Source organism: Medicago truncatula, chromosome 7, assembly GCF_003473485.1.
Source record: "Medicago truncatula cultivar Jemalong A17 chromosome 7, MtrunA17r5.0-ANR, whole genome shotgun sequence".
NCBI classification, from domain to species: domain Eukaryota; kingdom Viridiplantae; phylum Streptophyta; class Magnoliopsida; order Fabales; family Fabaceae; genus Medicago; species Medicago truncatula.
In genome coordinates this window covers 24665646-24682915 of record NC_053048.1, presented here as the reverse complement: position 1 = coordinate 24682915, position 17270 = coordinate 24665646, and the positions used below count along the sequence as shown (strand labels likewise).

The 17270-nt window shown below is 31.0% G+C and overlaps 2 protein-coding genes across 2 annotated transcripts; both read right to left on the bottom strand.

The window, feature by feature from the left end:
• Positions 1-2021: 2021 nt before the first annotated feature.
• Positions 2022-4084, bottom strand: LOC11438899 (cytochrome b561 and DOMON domain-containing protein At3g25290). The gene is made up of 3 exons (XM_003622714.4): positions 3360-4084; positions 3003-3257; positions 2022-2677 (listed from the first exon to the last, which is right to left on the bottom strand). Exons 1-3 carry the CDS (start codon positions 3972-3974, stop codon positions 2363-2365), a joined length of 1185 nt encoding a protein of 394 aa, XP_003622762.1. The 5' UTR covers positions 3975-4084; the 3' UTR covers positions 2022-2362.
• A 4324-nt stretch (positions 4085-8408) lies between these two features.
• LOC120577038 (protein NRT1/ PTR FAMILY 4.2) lies at positions 8409-15855 on the bottom strand. Its single transcript, XM_039827935.1, has 6 exons — positions 15085-15855; positions 12513-12618; positions 11280-11497; positions 9989-10393; positions 9573-9679; positions 8409-9147 (listed from the first exon to the last, which is right to left on the bottom strand). The coding sequence occupies exons 1-6, from the start codon at positions 15853-15855 to the stop codon at positions 8409-8411; spliced, it is 2346 nt and encodes a 781-aa protein (XP_039683869.1).
• Between the last annotated feature and the right edge of the window lie 1415 nt (positions 15856-17270).

The following is a 17270-nucleotide window of genomic DNA, read 5'->3' as shown; positions in this document are numbered from 1 at the left end:
ATAAAATGGCAAAAATAGTTTTCTTTTATGGTAATAAATTCCTTTTTTGGTATCCTTAATCGGTGCCCCGGGCGCTGGTTAAGAATACTAAAAAGGAAATTATATAGTAATTACTGTATTGAAATTGTGTAATTAATTTGTAAATTATCAAAAACAGTTTCCGAACACCGGTTAAGGATACTAAAAAGAAAATTATATAGTAATTAATGTATTAAAATTGTGTAATTAATTTATAAATTGTCAAAAACAATTTCTTTTATAATAATAAATTCCTTTTTTGATATCTTTAACTGGTGCCCGGGGCACCGGTTAGCCTCATCTATTTCACCTATTTTTAATTACTAATGAGGATGCATCCATGGATGGATATAACATCACATGGGAATCTATCTCATAAAATCTAAGCCATGATTAAAAGGAAAGCAAAAAGCAAGAATAATAATGAAAGTTAAAGAATTAGTTGTTGGTATAAGGTACTATCAACAATGTTGGTCATGAGGGTCCATAATAACCTTCATGGACACTATAGAAATCAACGTGTTCTCAATTATAATATGGGTTGGTGAGCAATGTTAACCAAATGTTTAACTTTAAGCAAAAGTAGCACTTTTGTTGTCAATTTACTAATGGTATGGTCCCTCATATGTATGGCCAAGCCAATAGATTATGAAAATTGTTGTATACACATTTGCTTAGGCTGAAAAACACATGTAAATTACTTAAATGTCTCTCGGCAGTTAATTGCCGAATTATGGAACCGGCTGCAGTTAACTATCGAGGAAACTTTTGCAGTTAACTACCGAGGAAAACTTCGGCAGTTACTGCCGCGGAGTTTCAAAATTAAAATTTAACACACATGCACATATCTGCCATTTATTTATGTTAATATCAAATTAAATTAAATCAAACACCACATACTCTTTATTAAATGATATAACGTATGCATTTAATAAAGAGCATGAGGTGTTAAATTTTAATTTTAAAACTCCGCGGCAATTAACTGTCGAAGTTTTCTTTGATAATTAACTGTAGCTGATTCCATAATTCGGTAGTTAACTGTCGAGGAACATTTGAATAATTTACATGTATTTTTCAACCTGAGCAAATGTGTATACATCAATTTTCATAGATTATCTCCTAACCTTCATAACTTCGGACAATTCTCAATAGTTAGTTGACTATTTTAATTGAACTATGTGAAGCTTTGTGACTCTACATTTAGATCTTTTAGTGTAATAAAGTACGTGAAATTATTGCTAAGAGTTATGATTTTTTTTTTGAACAAGCTAAAATGAAATTATAATAATAAAGGATATAGCAATCTCTTAGCACAAGGTGTGCCTAAAAGACCACTATCAACAAACAAAGAGAAACTAAATAACAAAATGAAGAGGAAACAATCTCTAGTGATTAGCCAATACCCAAACAAACCATATGACTTGACCACCATTAGCCAATGCTAAGAGTTATGATTGATTAGTTAGGATTTAGCTTTTACCAACTTTTGCACAAACGTATTATTAGTTTTTGATGGTCTATTGGGTCTTGCTAACGAGTATTCCGAAACACTATTTAAGAATTTTAAATTTAGAAATTATTCTTTAAAAAACTCAAATATTATAAATTCTATAATGCATTGAATACACGAGTTTTTATAAAAACTTACTTTTTTTGTGACTACGTTCTAAACATATAATGCATTGAATACTCAAATATTATACGTTCTAAACATATATCATTAACCACTTAAGAACAACCATTTGGTTGTGACTACAATTTAGATTTACTAAATAAAACAAAATAAGTGACAATTTTTTAAGCATGGATATGGTTCTCATCAAGGTAACTTGTAACTGTATCCTACACATTTTTAGAAAAGATTAATGAAATTCACTAAGTTCCTTTTTGGTGCCTAGTGCCTACCAAAGAATTCTATGCGTATTGACATGGAAGACTGGTTTCCCATAATTGCAATAATTGAACCTTGAAAAAAGGATTAATTGAAAAGCAAAAGCATATGCAGAGGAAATATAATATATCCTGGTGGAAACAAAAGCATAGTAAAACTTTTCACTAACATAATTATAGAGACTGAAAAATATGTACTCTAGAATTAGAACCTAAGTCCTCGTGAGCATAGCTCAGTTGAGACAACGCATAATATATGCAAGGTATGAGTTCAAACCCTGACCACAAAAAAAAAAAAAAAAAAACTTAAAACAAAACACTACGAAACCAAGCATTACACAAAAACTATATGATAAATAGTACCAAAAAAAGTGGAAAAAAAATCCACTCAAGACAAGGTGTTGCAAAATCAGAATCAATCTATGAGATGCAAAGCTAAATCTGTTGACATGATTTATATGTGGATGGGTTGTTGCCTGTTTTGTCCATTGTTGTTGTATCCATCATAGGTTTTGTTCGAGTTTTTACGATTTCTTTTCAATACAACACTCCAAGTGATTGCTTCCAACAACAACGCAATTACGGCCAATGCAATAATCAATATAATGTAAGCTAACTTCCATTTCTCTTCGGGATTCAAGATATCAAAGCCTCGGAATATGTTGACAATCGCAAGGATAATTATAGCGTATCCAAAGCTATAGTGATAGATATTCCAGTAAAATCTATATTTGTGATCCTTGCTTGGCCTTAGGAACAATGCGAAAATCTGCAAAATATAATCGGGAAGGAAGAGCTCATCAAAATAGAGAAAAAGTTACTACAAGCGGCATTTTCAAAATTCGCTCGTGCTCTACTTTGGATTTGAATTTGGGTTTCGTGCATTCACTACTAGAAAAAGCAAAATTAGCGAGGGAAATTAGTGACGGAAAAAATGAAATTCCTCACAAATTCCTTGGTCGCAAAATTTAGTGACGAAATTAGAGAGGGATTTTACGTTTTTCCTCACTAAATTTCCCTCACTAAATTTAATTTTTTAGTAGTGATTCATCGATTTCATATATAATAAAAATTAGAAAATATTGATTGTTAACCTGTATAGTGGCAAGACAAAAGAGGGTAATTCCAATATTGCGATGACTACTGAATTGAATCCCTTCTGATTCACTTCCAAGTTTCAAGCCAGTTCCCCAACCAGCAACTCCGATAATATAAGCAGATAGTTGGCAACCAATATGAATATAGAACCAAGCCGGATCCGCCGATGGAAAAATTTTCATATATCTTGCTATGATAACTCCAAGGGGAAACAAAATACCCCAACTCACTATATTTAGTACTCCATGAATCTGTCATCATTCAACAAAATCAAAATTGAAACATAAAACGAAAAAACCTATTTTCTAAAAATAACACTAAATCTAGAGGCAAAATGAGAACTAAAAACTCACATTTTTCTTCTTGGTGACAAAATCCAAAGGGGCATCATCATTATTCCCAAAATCTTTGGCTCCATTCAAGCTAAGTCTCCCTTTTGAATTCAGATTAGATGGATTAAAATCATGTGGAGCAATCATTCCCGCCGTTACAGAGGGCCCCACTTGCCAAACATGGTTAATGGCGGTAACATTAACCGGAACCTTAACGGTAGCAAAAATCTTCATTAAACCACCATCTTCCTCGGCTTTCATATCCCAAACATCAAAAGAAAGCTTCCCAGGAATAAAAACCTTGTAAGATTTAAGGTCCAATGTCTTCATCGCCATCACACCGTTGTTTTTAAATGCCACAATCACCTGCGCCCCGACCATTCCTGTGGCGGTTGGGTTTATTCCCCAGGATATCCAACCGCCTGGACTTGGTGGGGTCGCAACGAAGACCACCGAGAGAGTGGAGTTTGATGTGTCATGGGTGTAGTGGAGGAAGGAATTTAGTACAGGGAGGTCTATGCAGTTTGGATAGACTTTTGTTCCGGTTAGTTTCTGAGTTGAACATGTGAGGGATGAAACTGTTGCTGAAAACATAGATAGAAGAAAAAAGAGAAATGAAATTGAAGTTAAAGCCATTGTTTTTAGGAAGGAAGGAAAAAGCCACAGAGGAAGAAGTGACAGAATGTAAACTATGTTATTATACCAATTTGTGTGTGTTTGTGGCTTTGATAGGAGAGTTATGATGAAGGGAAGGGGACAGAACATGATATAAACACACATCATACACATCAACTTGCAAAAATTATTGTTATTATTTATTTTTTTTCAAAGGCAAAATGAATAAACACAAATACACACATATAAACTTGCAAATATTATTGTTTTCCTCCTTTTCTTTTTAAGGTTTTTACTTTTTACTTAGAAAAATTTATCTGCAATTTCTTTTTTTTGTCAAGTATCTGTTTTTTTTTATTTTTTAAGTAAGTATCTGCTGTTTATTGTTGCTGTATAATTAAATTACAAGAGAATGATCCCATCTTTTTTACTTCCTTACTATTTTCCGAACCTTTGCCTGATCATGGTTAAAAGATCGCGCAGCATGTCAAATTTATTTTTCACAATCACTATTGATGCAATAATATTTTTCACTTACAACAGAGGTTATATTTCAGGGACCAAGATTGCTTGCTGTAAACAATTCAGACGGTAGACAATCTCGGTCGTTGATTTGAGATCGGACGGTTTATATTATACAGCAAAAAAATTAACTATAAACGATCTTGGTCATCCATTTAAGATCGGACGGCTAAAATATGTTGCTGCGTCCTGCTGTTACAACATAAAACTCATATTCAGGTTTGTTTCAGAATGTTAATATTTATTTTTGGAAATAGCTTTCCTAGAAATTCTATTACTATGAATATTACTCCCACATATGTGTTTAGTTAGATTCTTGATATTCTTATTAACCTTTTAAATTTTTATTTAGTTTCAAAATAAAAACAGAAACAAAAATAATAGAGAAAAACGGGTAGCTATTGTTGGGATGAATTCTTATTTGGTGATGAATATCAAATGAAATGTGAAAGAGGGACAAAGAGAGAAAAGAAGAGAAATTGAATGTAAATGCTTTCTTTGTTTATTCAATTTGAACAGAGATTGCAATATTTTGCATTGAAGTGTTTTGTTCATATACACTTGCACAATGCTTTCTCAACAAACTAAAAACCTTTCTAAGCTAACTTGTAACACAAGTTACTATTAACAATTATGAATTATTGATTTTATTAAATCGAAACACTCCTCATAATTCGTATTTGTTAGTCTTCTCATCCTCATAAGTTCTTTCAGTTCATCAAACCTTGCCTTCTTCGATGGTTTAGCAAATATATCTGCATGTTGCATCTCCGTATTGCAGTGCTCCATTTCCGGCTTCTTCTTGTTCACTTGGTTTCTTTGAAAATTCAATTTCCTCTCAATGTTCTTACTTCTTCTATGGCTCATAGGGTGATTATGTAAATCAATTGTTGAATTGTTATCAACAAGTAGTTTGATTCTGTCAGCTTAAAATACATTAAGTTCTTATTCAAGAAGCATTTCTATCAACAATGATTGATATCCAGCATAAGAAGCTGCAAGTCCTATGAAGCACGGATGCAGACACGGACACTAACACGCCGACGCAGCTAATAATTTGAAAAAATCACATAATGCAGTGTAGTTACAAGTGTCGGTGTCGTGTCCGACACCGGGACACGCCTAATCTGAGGAGTGTCCGTGCCTACAACATACTCAACTTCATAAGATGACAGATCCATGTTTCCTGCTTCTTTGAACCTTGTTAGTGATAAGCTCAATGGAAATGTATTCACCTCCATCATCAGATCTCAATTTCTTAATACTGCACTCAGCTTGTTTTATATGTTGAGACTGCACTCAGATCTCAAATCAACGACCGGCATTGTTTACTATGTGAAATGTTTACGGCAAGCAATAAATTTGATGACTTGATTTATATGTTGAGACTATGTTGCCTGTTTTTTCCATTGTTATTGTATCCATCATATGCTATTGGAGTTTTTACAATTTCTCTCCAACACAAAGTCCATGTGATAGCTTCCAACAACAAAAAAAGTACATCTAATGCAATAAATCAATCGAACGTAAACTTATTTCCATTTATTTTCACGATTCAAGATGTCAAAACCTCATAATATGTTGGAAATTCCAAGGATAATTATAAGGTATCCAAAACTATAGTGGATATTCAAATAAAATCTATATTTTCTATGCTTGTTTGGCTTTATGAACAATGCCATAATCTGCAAAATACAATCAGAAAGGAAGAGTTCGTCAAAACACAGAAAGTGTTACTACAACTAACATTTTCAAAATTTAACCATGCTCTTATTCGGAATTCTACTTAATGCATTTGAAATTGTTGAATGCATTTGAAATTGTTGAATGTACTGGACAGGGAAAATGAAGCGTTTGTCCCATCAGTTACCTTCATCATTTATAAAAAAAAACCTTTTCTTTCTCTTTTTGTAAACCATCCTTCCATTTCTATCTTTTAACTCCCAACATCTGCACTTTTCCTCTTCTCTCCCAAGAGAAAAACATTTCTGAAAAGATGGATAGACTTCCAAATGAGCTCCTTACCACCGTCATTAAGGCTAAACACCGCAAACTCGCCAATAAGAAGGCAACGTTCAGGGTGTTGCCAAAAGACTATCTAAGGTATATGGCAGATGACTCGCCTTGCGCAACAATACATAGGTTCATGCAAAGGCTAACCTACAACAGCCATGCATCAATCTACGTAGTACTAGCGGCCCACATGCTTTTACAACCTCAACCTAACCTGGAGAATATCAAACGCATTCTAGAGAAGGCAGCAAAACGCATTCTAGATTATGCTGAAGGTGTTGGCCTGTGGCGGGTTTCCTGAAAATAAAGTCTTTCTAGACTTTCAAGATCTTTTCGAAAACTATTGTGATATATATTCCATTAAAATCTATATTTTCTATCCATGTTTAGCCTTAGAAACAATAAGGAAAGAGGAGTTCATCAAAACATAGAAAATGTTACTACAAATAGCATTTTCAAAATTTAACCATACTTGTATTTGGATTTGAGCTTTGTGCATTGAAATAATTGAATGCAAGAAATCTAAATCCAAAGTAAAGCTTGGTTGAATTTTGAAAATGCTAGATTTTCTCTGTTTTGATGAACTCTTCCTTCATGATTGTATTTGCATTGTTTCTAAATTCAAACAAGGATAGGAAGTATAAACTATATTGAAATATCTATCACCATATTATTATTATCTTTGGAAGTTTCAACATATTCATAGGCTTTAACATCTTGAGTCCGAATAAAAAATTGAAATAAATTTACATTTTATTGATTATTGCATTGGCTTTGATTTCCTTGTTGTTGCATTTCAATCTATCATCACACAATTTGACCTTGTTGTTTTTCATAATTAACACAACCTCGATTTTTTTTTCCCAACACTGTGATACATTAACTCTCTCCTCAAGCTATTGTTGATTTTATGTGTTTTGATGCAGAATAACTTCTTCTATACAATATCTAAGTAAAACATCAACACTTACAACAAACCTATACGGCCATACTATTGATAACCAACCTGAGACAACTTCTGATGTTAATACTTTAAGTCCTAAGATAGCCTCAAACTTTGATGCTCAACCAATGGACATAGACCCTAAACTAGCATCAGATGTCAACTCTAAACCTACCTCTCACCTATGAAGCACAGATACGAACACGAACACCAGACACGACACGGACACTGATACGCCGACACAACTAATTTTTTTTAGAAAATCACATAATTTAGTGTAATTATATGTGTCGGTGTCGGACACGACCCCTTTCTGACACGGGGACACGCCTTATCCGAGGAGTGTCTGTGCTTCATAGCCTCTCACAATGCCCTAGTTGAGCCTGAAACCACAAAATTTATGATTGAGCCGATAACTACTCAACCTTCAACTTAACCTTATCCAATCCATCACCCTTCAAAATTTATGATTGTTTACATCAGATTGTAGCCTCCTGAATGATAAAGATGAAGGCAGTCTTTTAACAGCAATTCACAGATGGCGTTAATGGAGGAGGGGGAGTCAGTGGCATTTAGAAGCCAAAATAAGGGAGGTAATTGATTAAATATAAACAAGAGGGGAGGTATGTGTCATTTAACTAAAATTTAAGGGAGGTGGGTGTAATTATCCCATATATAAATGATATAATAATTTGTTGATTTTCAATGTAATAACACACTATGTCTACACCCTCTACATAAATATCAAAAGGTGAAACTCATTCACAATCAATTTAAAGAGAATCTGTTACATAGATAGTTGTTTGTAAAAGAAATAGATAATAGTTTCTAACAGGAAATGAAAAATTATTTAATTTTATAATCCATGTAATATAATGCTACAACCACCAATTGTTCAATAGACAATTCACTAAATTATTGGTTCCAAAATTAGATATAAAATTATGTTTTATTCGAAATTACATTTACTAAGAGATTTAATATCTCTTAGCAAAGTAAACATACAACAGAAAATTTAAAATGTTAATAACACAAAGAAGAGCATAAAAAAGATCCAACCTAGAATGATTCAAATCTTTTCCACCAAACCATTCCTTTCCAAATCTTCCACTAACTGAATTGCTTAAAGTCACCAACACAGAACTCATAAAAAATCCCATAGAACTTGAACACCAAGATAATGAAATACAAATACTTCTCATGCTTTCAGGTGCTTCAGAGTAGAAAAATTCAAGCATTCCTTCCAATGTAAGTGTATCAGATAACCCTAATAAAATGTATTGAAACAATAACCAAAACACAGATAGTGTTTTCCCATTGTTGAATGCTTCAAGCCTCTTGGATTCAATGATTGATGCCACAAACATTGATGTTGATACTAATGCCAATCCAATCCCCATTCTAAAAAGTGGTTTGTAGAATTTGGTGTTTGAAGCATCTTTGTGTTTGTTCTTTTTTTTGAATTGTTCAAATAGGATTATGAAAGTGAGTGATATAATAATTGGAACAAATGCTATAGATTGTGTGGGGATTGTGAAATTGTGTATTGTTCTGTTCATGAGGTTTCCTTGTTGCACTGAGAATGTTAAAATTTGACTTACGCAACAATTCATCATGATTGTGGTGACAAATATTGGGAGAAGGCCTATGAAGGTTTTTGTTTCCTTAACTTGAGCAACACCAATGTTTTGATCCATCAATGCTTTGTTCAGAAACCTGCAAAATTATATCATTTTACATTATTATATGATTCTTAATTTCTGTTTATTCTTTTCATTTTTTTATTTCCCAAGTAAATTTAAATTTGACAAGATGAAATTCCAAAGATACAATATCATGGCCTCAACATTATAATGGATTGATTCAAATTCATGGTGGATGATTTTTGTATTGTGAGATGAAAAGTTACAATTGGACACCTATATAAATATAAAAAAAAAACTAGTAATATTCATACAAAAGATATCATAAACTAGTAGAACATACAAAAATAATCTTAAAACAACTATGGACACTTCCTAAAATATTTATATAAACAGTCTCATATGTACTTATATTATTAAATAAACTCATAATTAATTTTAACGGGCTATTAGTTCAATCGTTTAATTAAGAAGATGATCAAAAGATAAAGAGCTTACTTGAATTTATGTTGGGATTGCTCTCTAGCAAGTAATACTTCTGTGACTTCATGATTCACACTTCCACCAGTTGACACCTTCATATTCTTAGCTGAAACAACAAGCGTCTTGAAATAGAAAATACAAAAAAAAAAAAAAAAAAAAAACGAAGTTAAAATTGGAGATATACATCAATAAATAAACTAAATTTTACGATTTTTGTATAGATTTTAATGTAGATACATCATTTGTTACGTAAAAATGAATAACATTGTCAACAAATCAGAACGAATCACATGTTCTTTAGAAGTAGTTTTAATTGAAGTCAAATATTTGTAGTAGTTATATTATTATGTTTGATTGACAATATAAAAAAAAAATTACACTAACATTGTAAATAAATTAATTTTTTTTTATATTGCAAACATGTATATCACCTGAATGATCCGAGTTAAAGGACTTCCAGAAGGTCGTTTATATGTATACAAAGCAAAGCCAGACGCAAAAGTGCACAATGCTAAACTTGTAACAAAAAGCAATATCAAAAAACTTGTACTCCACCCATATTTTTGTTCAATTGGAACCATAACACATGTTGCCAAAAGTCCTCCTGTGCATATACTAAAGAAATACCAATTGAAGTAGGAGGAAATGAGGCTCTTGTTTCTTTGGTCAAGTTGATCAGCACCATGTGCAGCTAAGGTAGCTCTCATACCACCAAGTCCTGTGGCTATAGCATAAAGTCCAGCAAAGAGAAAAAGAGCTTGAATATAGGATGGTGTTTTGTTTTCTGGTGGTTGCAAATTTGGGTTATATGCTTGGTATGTTAGCATCGTTAGTCCCTGCAATTCAAGGAAAACGAATTGTAGAGCAGAAGAATTATAAAATAAAAACTTGTAAACTAAGGTTTTACCGAAATTATGATTAATGTAAGAATGTTGTAACTAATTTCCTAATTGGATATAAATTTTGGAAATCATGTAATTCATGTATCTAAAATAAAAGACGACTAATGTTTCAAACTTATTACTTTCTATTTATATGTTAAACCCTACCGAGATTCTACACAGACTAGTCATATTGCCAAATTGGTGTTTATAAGTGGGGGACAATCATCATGAGCCAAATCTTGAGTTGAGTATCATTTAAACTCGAATATTATATATGTTGTTAGCTGCTGTATTTTATATTTATTTTTGGAATTTCCTTACATTTGGAATTTTCTATTATGTTTGCAATTAGTCTGCTTAATTCATTGGATAAAGATCAAACGATACACAACGTAACCTTTACAAATTTGAAAATTAGAATCTCAATTATCATATCTTAATCCAAAGTCGATATCACAAACTAAAGTGACTATTAACTACAGAGAATCCATTTATGTCATGGACATGTGCTTCTAGGGATCTATAATTCTAGGTGTAGAAGATAATAAATACATCGTCCGTTCATTATTATAAGTCAAAAACAATTTATTAGATTCATTGAATAACTTATGTATATGTTCAATACTATAGATCAAATACATTTGTTATTAATGAATCTAAAAAATGATTTGTTGTTTATAATAGTGATCGGAGCGTGTACAAATTTTGTTATTTGAACATTCAAATATAGAAACAGACGCTAAAGAGAAAATACACGCTCCATCTTTAAAAAAAATTAAATAAATGCACACTACTTATGTTTGAACAATATATTAAGGAGAAAATGAGATTTTCATACCATCAATTGTACGGTACCAGAAACTAAGAATGTAGTGAATCTTGTTATGTAAGAGTCACTAATAAACCCCCAAATAATGCTAAGCAAATAAGCCGTTCCCAAGAAGTTGGTAACCATGTTTGAAGATTCAGCAACTGAATAATGCATTGACTTGAAAAAGTAGTCAACTAAGGTTACTCCATTGCATGAGGTGATCAAGCTTAGCATAATCTCTACAACTGCAGTCATAAAAATGGTTATTTGTTAATATTGATCACGTCGTAATCATATTTTTACTTCCTCTTGACTCTTTACTAAATGAAAATAGATAGATGGAAAAGATGAAAACATTTTGAAAACTAATAGGACAAATCGTGAATTAAAAATATGAATGGACTAGAATTGATGGTAAGGTTGAAATGGGGAGAGGTAAATATTTGAGTTTAGAATTAAATATTTCAAATCAAATATTTTAATTTATTAAGTTGAAAAAAAAACTTAATTAATTAAAAGTCATACCTCTTTACTAAAGTTATTATACTTTTAAAGAAAAAGTTATCTATACTATATATATATATATATATATATATATATATATATATATATATATATATATATATATATATTCTATATATAAATAAAATACATGAGTTTGAGTTGGCTTTATAATTACTTATTTTACCCTTCATTTAAATTATTTTATTTACTATTTAATCCTTTAATAAAATTATTTTAAATTTTAATTAAAAAATTAAATTCAATAAAAATAGGAAATATCCCACTACAATAGGAACAATATTATCCATAACATATATGAAGGGATATAGAGTTTGGACTGAATTTTTTTTAGAATTCCAACTATACCTTTATCTGTATATGTTTTTTTTTGGACAAAACTCTTATCTATACCCCATACACTAAAAAACTTGACAAAAAAAAAAATAGTAGAGTAATATTCGCAATCTACATGTCAACGATTTTTCTTAAAAAAAAAAAAAAGAATTTGAATGAGAAGACAGTGATCCCATCTAAAGATCGAGACTTTTCATCGATCTTTTGGAGCATTTATAAAGATATTTATATGCTCAATATTGTAAGATTGAGCTCTCAACATTTTAAACAATATTTACTTGGAATTGATTAATCCATTTCCTATTAATTAATATAATTTTAATAATACTTGTTCAAAAAAATATAATTTTAATAATAAACTAAGAAACATGTAAGGACTCAACAATAAAAAATTTCGCTTACCACATGCAATGGAAGCAGCTCTTACTCCACCATGCTTTCTTTGATCTGCCTTCTTGCCTTTGTAGTCGGTATAATTGTCCCTTCCAATAGTGCTAAGCTCTGGTTCCTATACATAATTGAAATCAAGTCAAAGAAAATAGGAAAAAATTCATAAAATAAAAAATAAAAAACCCAGAAAATATCAAATGATACATTAGAAACAATTCCCTATCACTTTTGCTCTATAAGCCAATTTCAAAGCCAAAGAAAAGTGTAATATGAGGTCTATTCTATTTTATGAAACATACCATGGATGAATGAGAGATTATGACTGTTGTTACTCACGATAGGTTCTTCTACGAAAGAACAAATCAAAACAAGTGATCAACTTAATAAGATTTGTATTCTGGTTTCAAGATAATATATTGATATTGATGCCTCTACAAAAGGAAAATAGTTAAAATAAGAAAATAATTTAAGAAAAAAATTATATCAAGAAAATTCATTGTACCAAAAAATTAATTCCTATCTTTTTTTTTTTTAATTATTTTTTCTTTACAATTCGGTCAAAAAATATAAAATATACATTTTTGCTTTACAATTTTAAAGAAAAAAATAGATAATCAAGTGCTTTTCGATTTCTATGGTAAAAAAGAATTAAGTATTTATGAAATTTAATATATATATTTGATCATATCCTTTATAAAATTGATAGTATAATGACAAAAAATAATTCTTTATTATATAGTAAAATAAAATTCACAAATTTACCAAACAAAAAAAAATCACAATATATACGATAAGAGTGTAATAGGATTTTATCAATATACATAGTCAGTTAGTCACGTAGAAGGTTGAAATGATCTTAACTAATTAAATCTAATTTTGTGGCTAAAGTAATTTTGGTTAGAAAAATGTTAGATAGATACCCTTTATTATCATACACCCTTGTACACTCTATCCACTAGGAAGAGAGAAGAGGAGATGAAAGAGAAAGTGTGCTTGTGTGGGGTTCACGTGCCACGTGTTAGATTTTTGTATGGGTGTCAAGAGGTGTATTGCCACCTAAGGTTGTCTATGTATCATAACTCTTTTGGTTAAATCTAATACGTATTCGTTATTGATTATATTTGGCCATTAGAATAGTACATGGTATCATACTTAAAAGGGTTGTGCAACTATACATGAATATTATGATATGAATAATTAAGCAATCACGTAGACTCTCGAATAGTCTATGTGATTGCTTCCAACAACAGAGCAATTACATGTATTGCAATAATCACTCGAATGTAGGATGATTTCTATTTCTCTTCACGATTCAAGATATCAAAGCCTACGAATATATTTAAAATTTCAAGGCTAATTATAGTGTATGGAAAACTATAGTTATAGATATTCCATTAAAATCTATATTTTATATCCCAGTTTAGCCTTAGAAACAATAAGAAAGGAAGAGTTCATCAAAACAAAGAAAATGTTCCTACTAGTATTTTCAAAATTTAACCATACTCATGTTTAGATTTGAATTTCGTGCATTGAAATTGTTGATTGCACAAAATCCAAATCCAAAGTAGAGCATGGTTGAATTTTGAAAATTCTAGATTTTCTCCGTTTTGATGAACTCTTCATTCATGATTGTATATTTAGCAGATTTTTGCATTGTTCCTAAAGTCAAAAAAGGATGGGAAATATAGACTACATTGGAATATCTATCACTATACTATACTCCCTCCGTCCTAAAATATAAGTAAAAAAATATCATTTTCTTTGTCTCAAAATATAAGCAAAAAAAACCATCTTTTATGTTTTTTCAAACAAATCATCTTTTTCAATGTAAAATTAAATGCAAGTTGTATTTAATTTGTTCTCCTTTTTATTTTTTCCATAATTTTTAACCAATGAGAATTATTTTTACATCTTTCCATGAAACTTATTCCAAGGAGAACACAAAAAATTATACCTCAAATCACTAAGTGTTAATTTTCTTAATAAGTGTGAATTAGTGTTTTTTGCTTATAAATTAGGACGGAGGGAGTAATTGTCTTTGGAAGTTTCAACATATTCATCGGCTTTGACATCTTGAGTCTTGATGAAAAATGGAAATAAATTTACATTCTATTGATTATTGCATTGGCTCTGATTGCCTTGTTGTGTAATCTATCACAGGGATTATTGTGTTGAAGAGAAACAATAAAAACTTCAATAACACAAGAATATCGATTTATTTTCTTTCCTTCTTCAAGGCTTCCTCCTAAACCACATCCCTATTTTAGAATGTGTATTGTCCACGCCTTTGATGCATTAGTCAAGTGATGTCGCTACTCCTATACCACATCGCAATTCCTATTCTTCTCCGGAGGTAGTGAACCTCTTGAGAAGAAGAATAATAATAAAATAATAGTGAAATGTGCCCCGTTCTCCCAAAGGATTAAGACTTGGTTCGCCATGTTTTGGTCTAACCAATTGATGATGCTAATGGACCATCCATTACATATTTAACGAAATAACTTCGGCTGTATGTGGACATTCTACATACACAAACCTATCATGCAAGATATTTATTAGATACGAAGACAATGCAAATTCTAACAAATTTCATGTAAATATCATACCTTAATATGCGACTTTGCATACTCCAATCATCACCAATGTAGTGAGCTGTAATGACCATATACCCTTTCTTTTGGTTGCTAGCTGTCCACATATCTGATGTTAAAGCAATTTTACTCTCAATCTTGTCTAGGAGTCCCATGGTCTTCAACTTTTCATTTTCATAGATTTTGATAATATCACTTTTAACCGTGTTTCGACTAGGAACCTTGAACAAAGGTTGCAGACCTTCTGAATATGCTCTAAACCCCAAATGATCAACTATTGAAAGTGGATACTCATGAATTATTATCATACTAGCAAGGTCTTTTCTTGATTTTTCAGGATTAAAATGATAGTTACTCAAATAAGAAGATGACCCGTCTGTTTTCTTTTGTTCTCTCAACAAGATTGCTTGTCTTATATCCCTATACGGTTTTCTTTTACAAGACAAATAATGTTTCTTCAAATGACTAGTTCCATGAGTTCTTTTACCTGTCAAAGCTTTGTTACAATAATTGCAGACAGCTTTTTCTTCCCCTTTAATTGTTTTTCTTTTGAAATGATCCCAAACATCAGATATCTTTTCTCTCTTGCCCTCATTAGTCAATTCACATGCATCAACAACATCATCATCATCAATAAGAGGATGAATAAGGTCAGTTAGGGATTGAGATTGATCTCTGTCGGAATTGTCCACGTTATCACTAGGAGTGATTCCAGGTTGTGTGAGAGAATCATTAACTTGAATCATTCCACTCCCAGTTTCCATCTAGAAACAAAAAAATTGTTAATAAGTGGTATTTTGTTTAGAATCACACTAATGAAAAAAAAATAATGTATAATAACTAAAAATATTAATTATCATAAGAAAAAATTATTTAAGTAGCCACCAATAGCTTGAAACATATACAAATAAAAGATTCAAAGCAATTGTTAACAAATAAAAATGTTCAAAGAAAACCACGCAGTCATGCTACGTCAACACCAAATATGATTTGCTCAAAAAAAAAAAAACCCAAATATGAGACATTAACCTATACCATGTAGTGGCACTTAGTAAACTATGTCCAAACATGTTTCATTTATAGTATATGGAGTAAATTGTTTATTCTTTTGCATTTAAATTAATAAAAATTACATATATAAGTGCCACCATAATCAGCCAAAATATAATCATGTAACAGTCCCTACCAAAATTGCAAACGCGGTAGGCACCTGATTATGTTTGGTTTTTCAAACTATAAAAAAAAAAAAAAAAAAAAAAAAAAAAAAAAAAAAAATCACCCATTGAGTCATGACTGAATGGCATAAGAAGTGTTTTCCTTTCTACTCACAAAAGTGAATTGAAAATTTCCAGTGTTAGTTTGATTATATTAAAAACAACACAAAAGTGTAATATAGATTTTATATCAATCAATATAGAAAAAAAAAAACTGAAGTACGATGAAAAACAATATGAGAAAAAAACTGAAAGTATCAGAAAAGTGTAAATACTATTTTATAAAATAATTGGATTGAATTTGGTAAAGCATTTGGAAAAGAGAAAATAAAAAAACGGGAAATAAGATGTTACCTAGAAGTAGAAGAGAAGGATTAATAGAAAGCAACGAAAGGCACGCAGCAGCATCAGAGAATCAACCCAACAGGAGGCTAGGTTTAGGTTACTGTAATAAGCAATTTTTAGGTTTAGGTTTAAGCTTAAATAGTTAGGTATATGCATTGTGTGGATTATATATGATGATTAAGTGTTGTTGATTATTATTTGATATTGTTATATCTTGAGATGTTTTATGTACTGTCTATGTTGTTGTTGTTTATTAACTAAGCTGCATGAGTCGATCTAAGATGAAAGATGTTGTTCCAAATTATTGGATTTATATAAGAGGTCGATGTTTCTAAGATGTAAGTTGTTGAGTCCACGCATACTCATTCATGTTGGGGGCTTGATGCCCTGAAACCTTTGCTCAACTAAGTTGAGGGCTTGATGCCCTGGAAGTATATTAATACTTAAATACGTTGAGGACTTGATGCCTTGGATTGGTACCACATGAATGGTTAAGAGGTTTAAGTTGCATAGTCAAGTTGAAGTCGCATTGTCGAGTCAAGTTGAAGAGTTATGTCCATGAATTATTAAGTTGTTTATTTTAATGAAGTGTTTAATGAAGCATTATTAATTATGATATG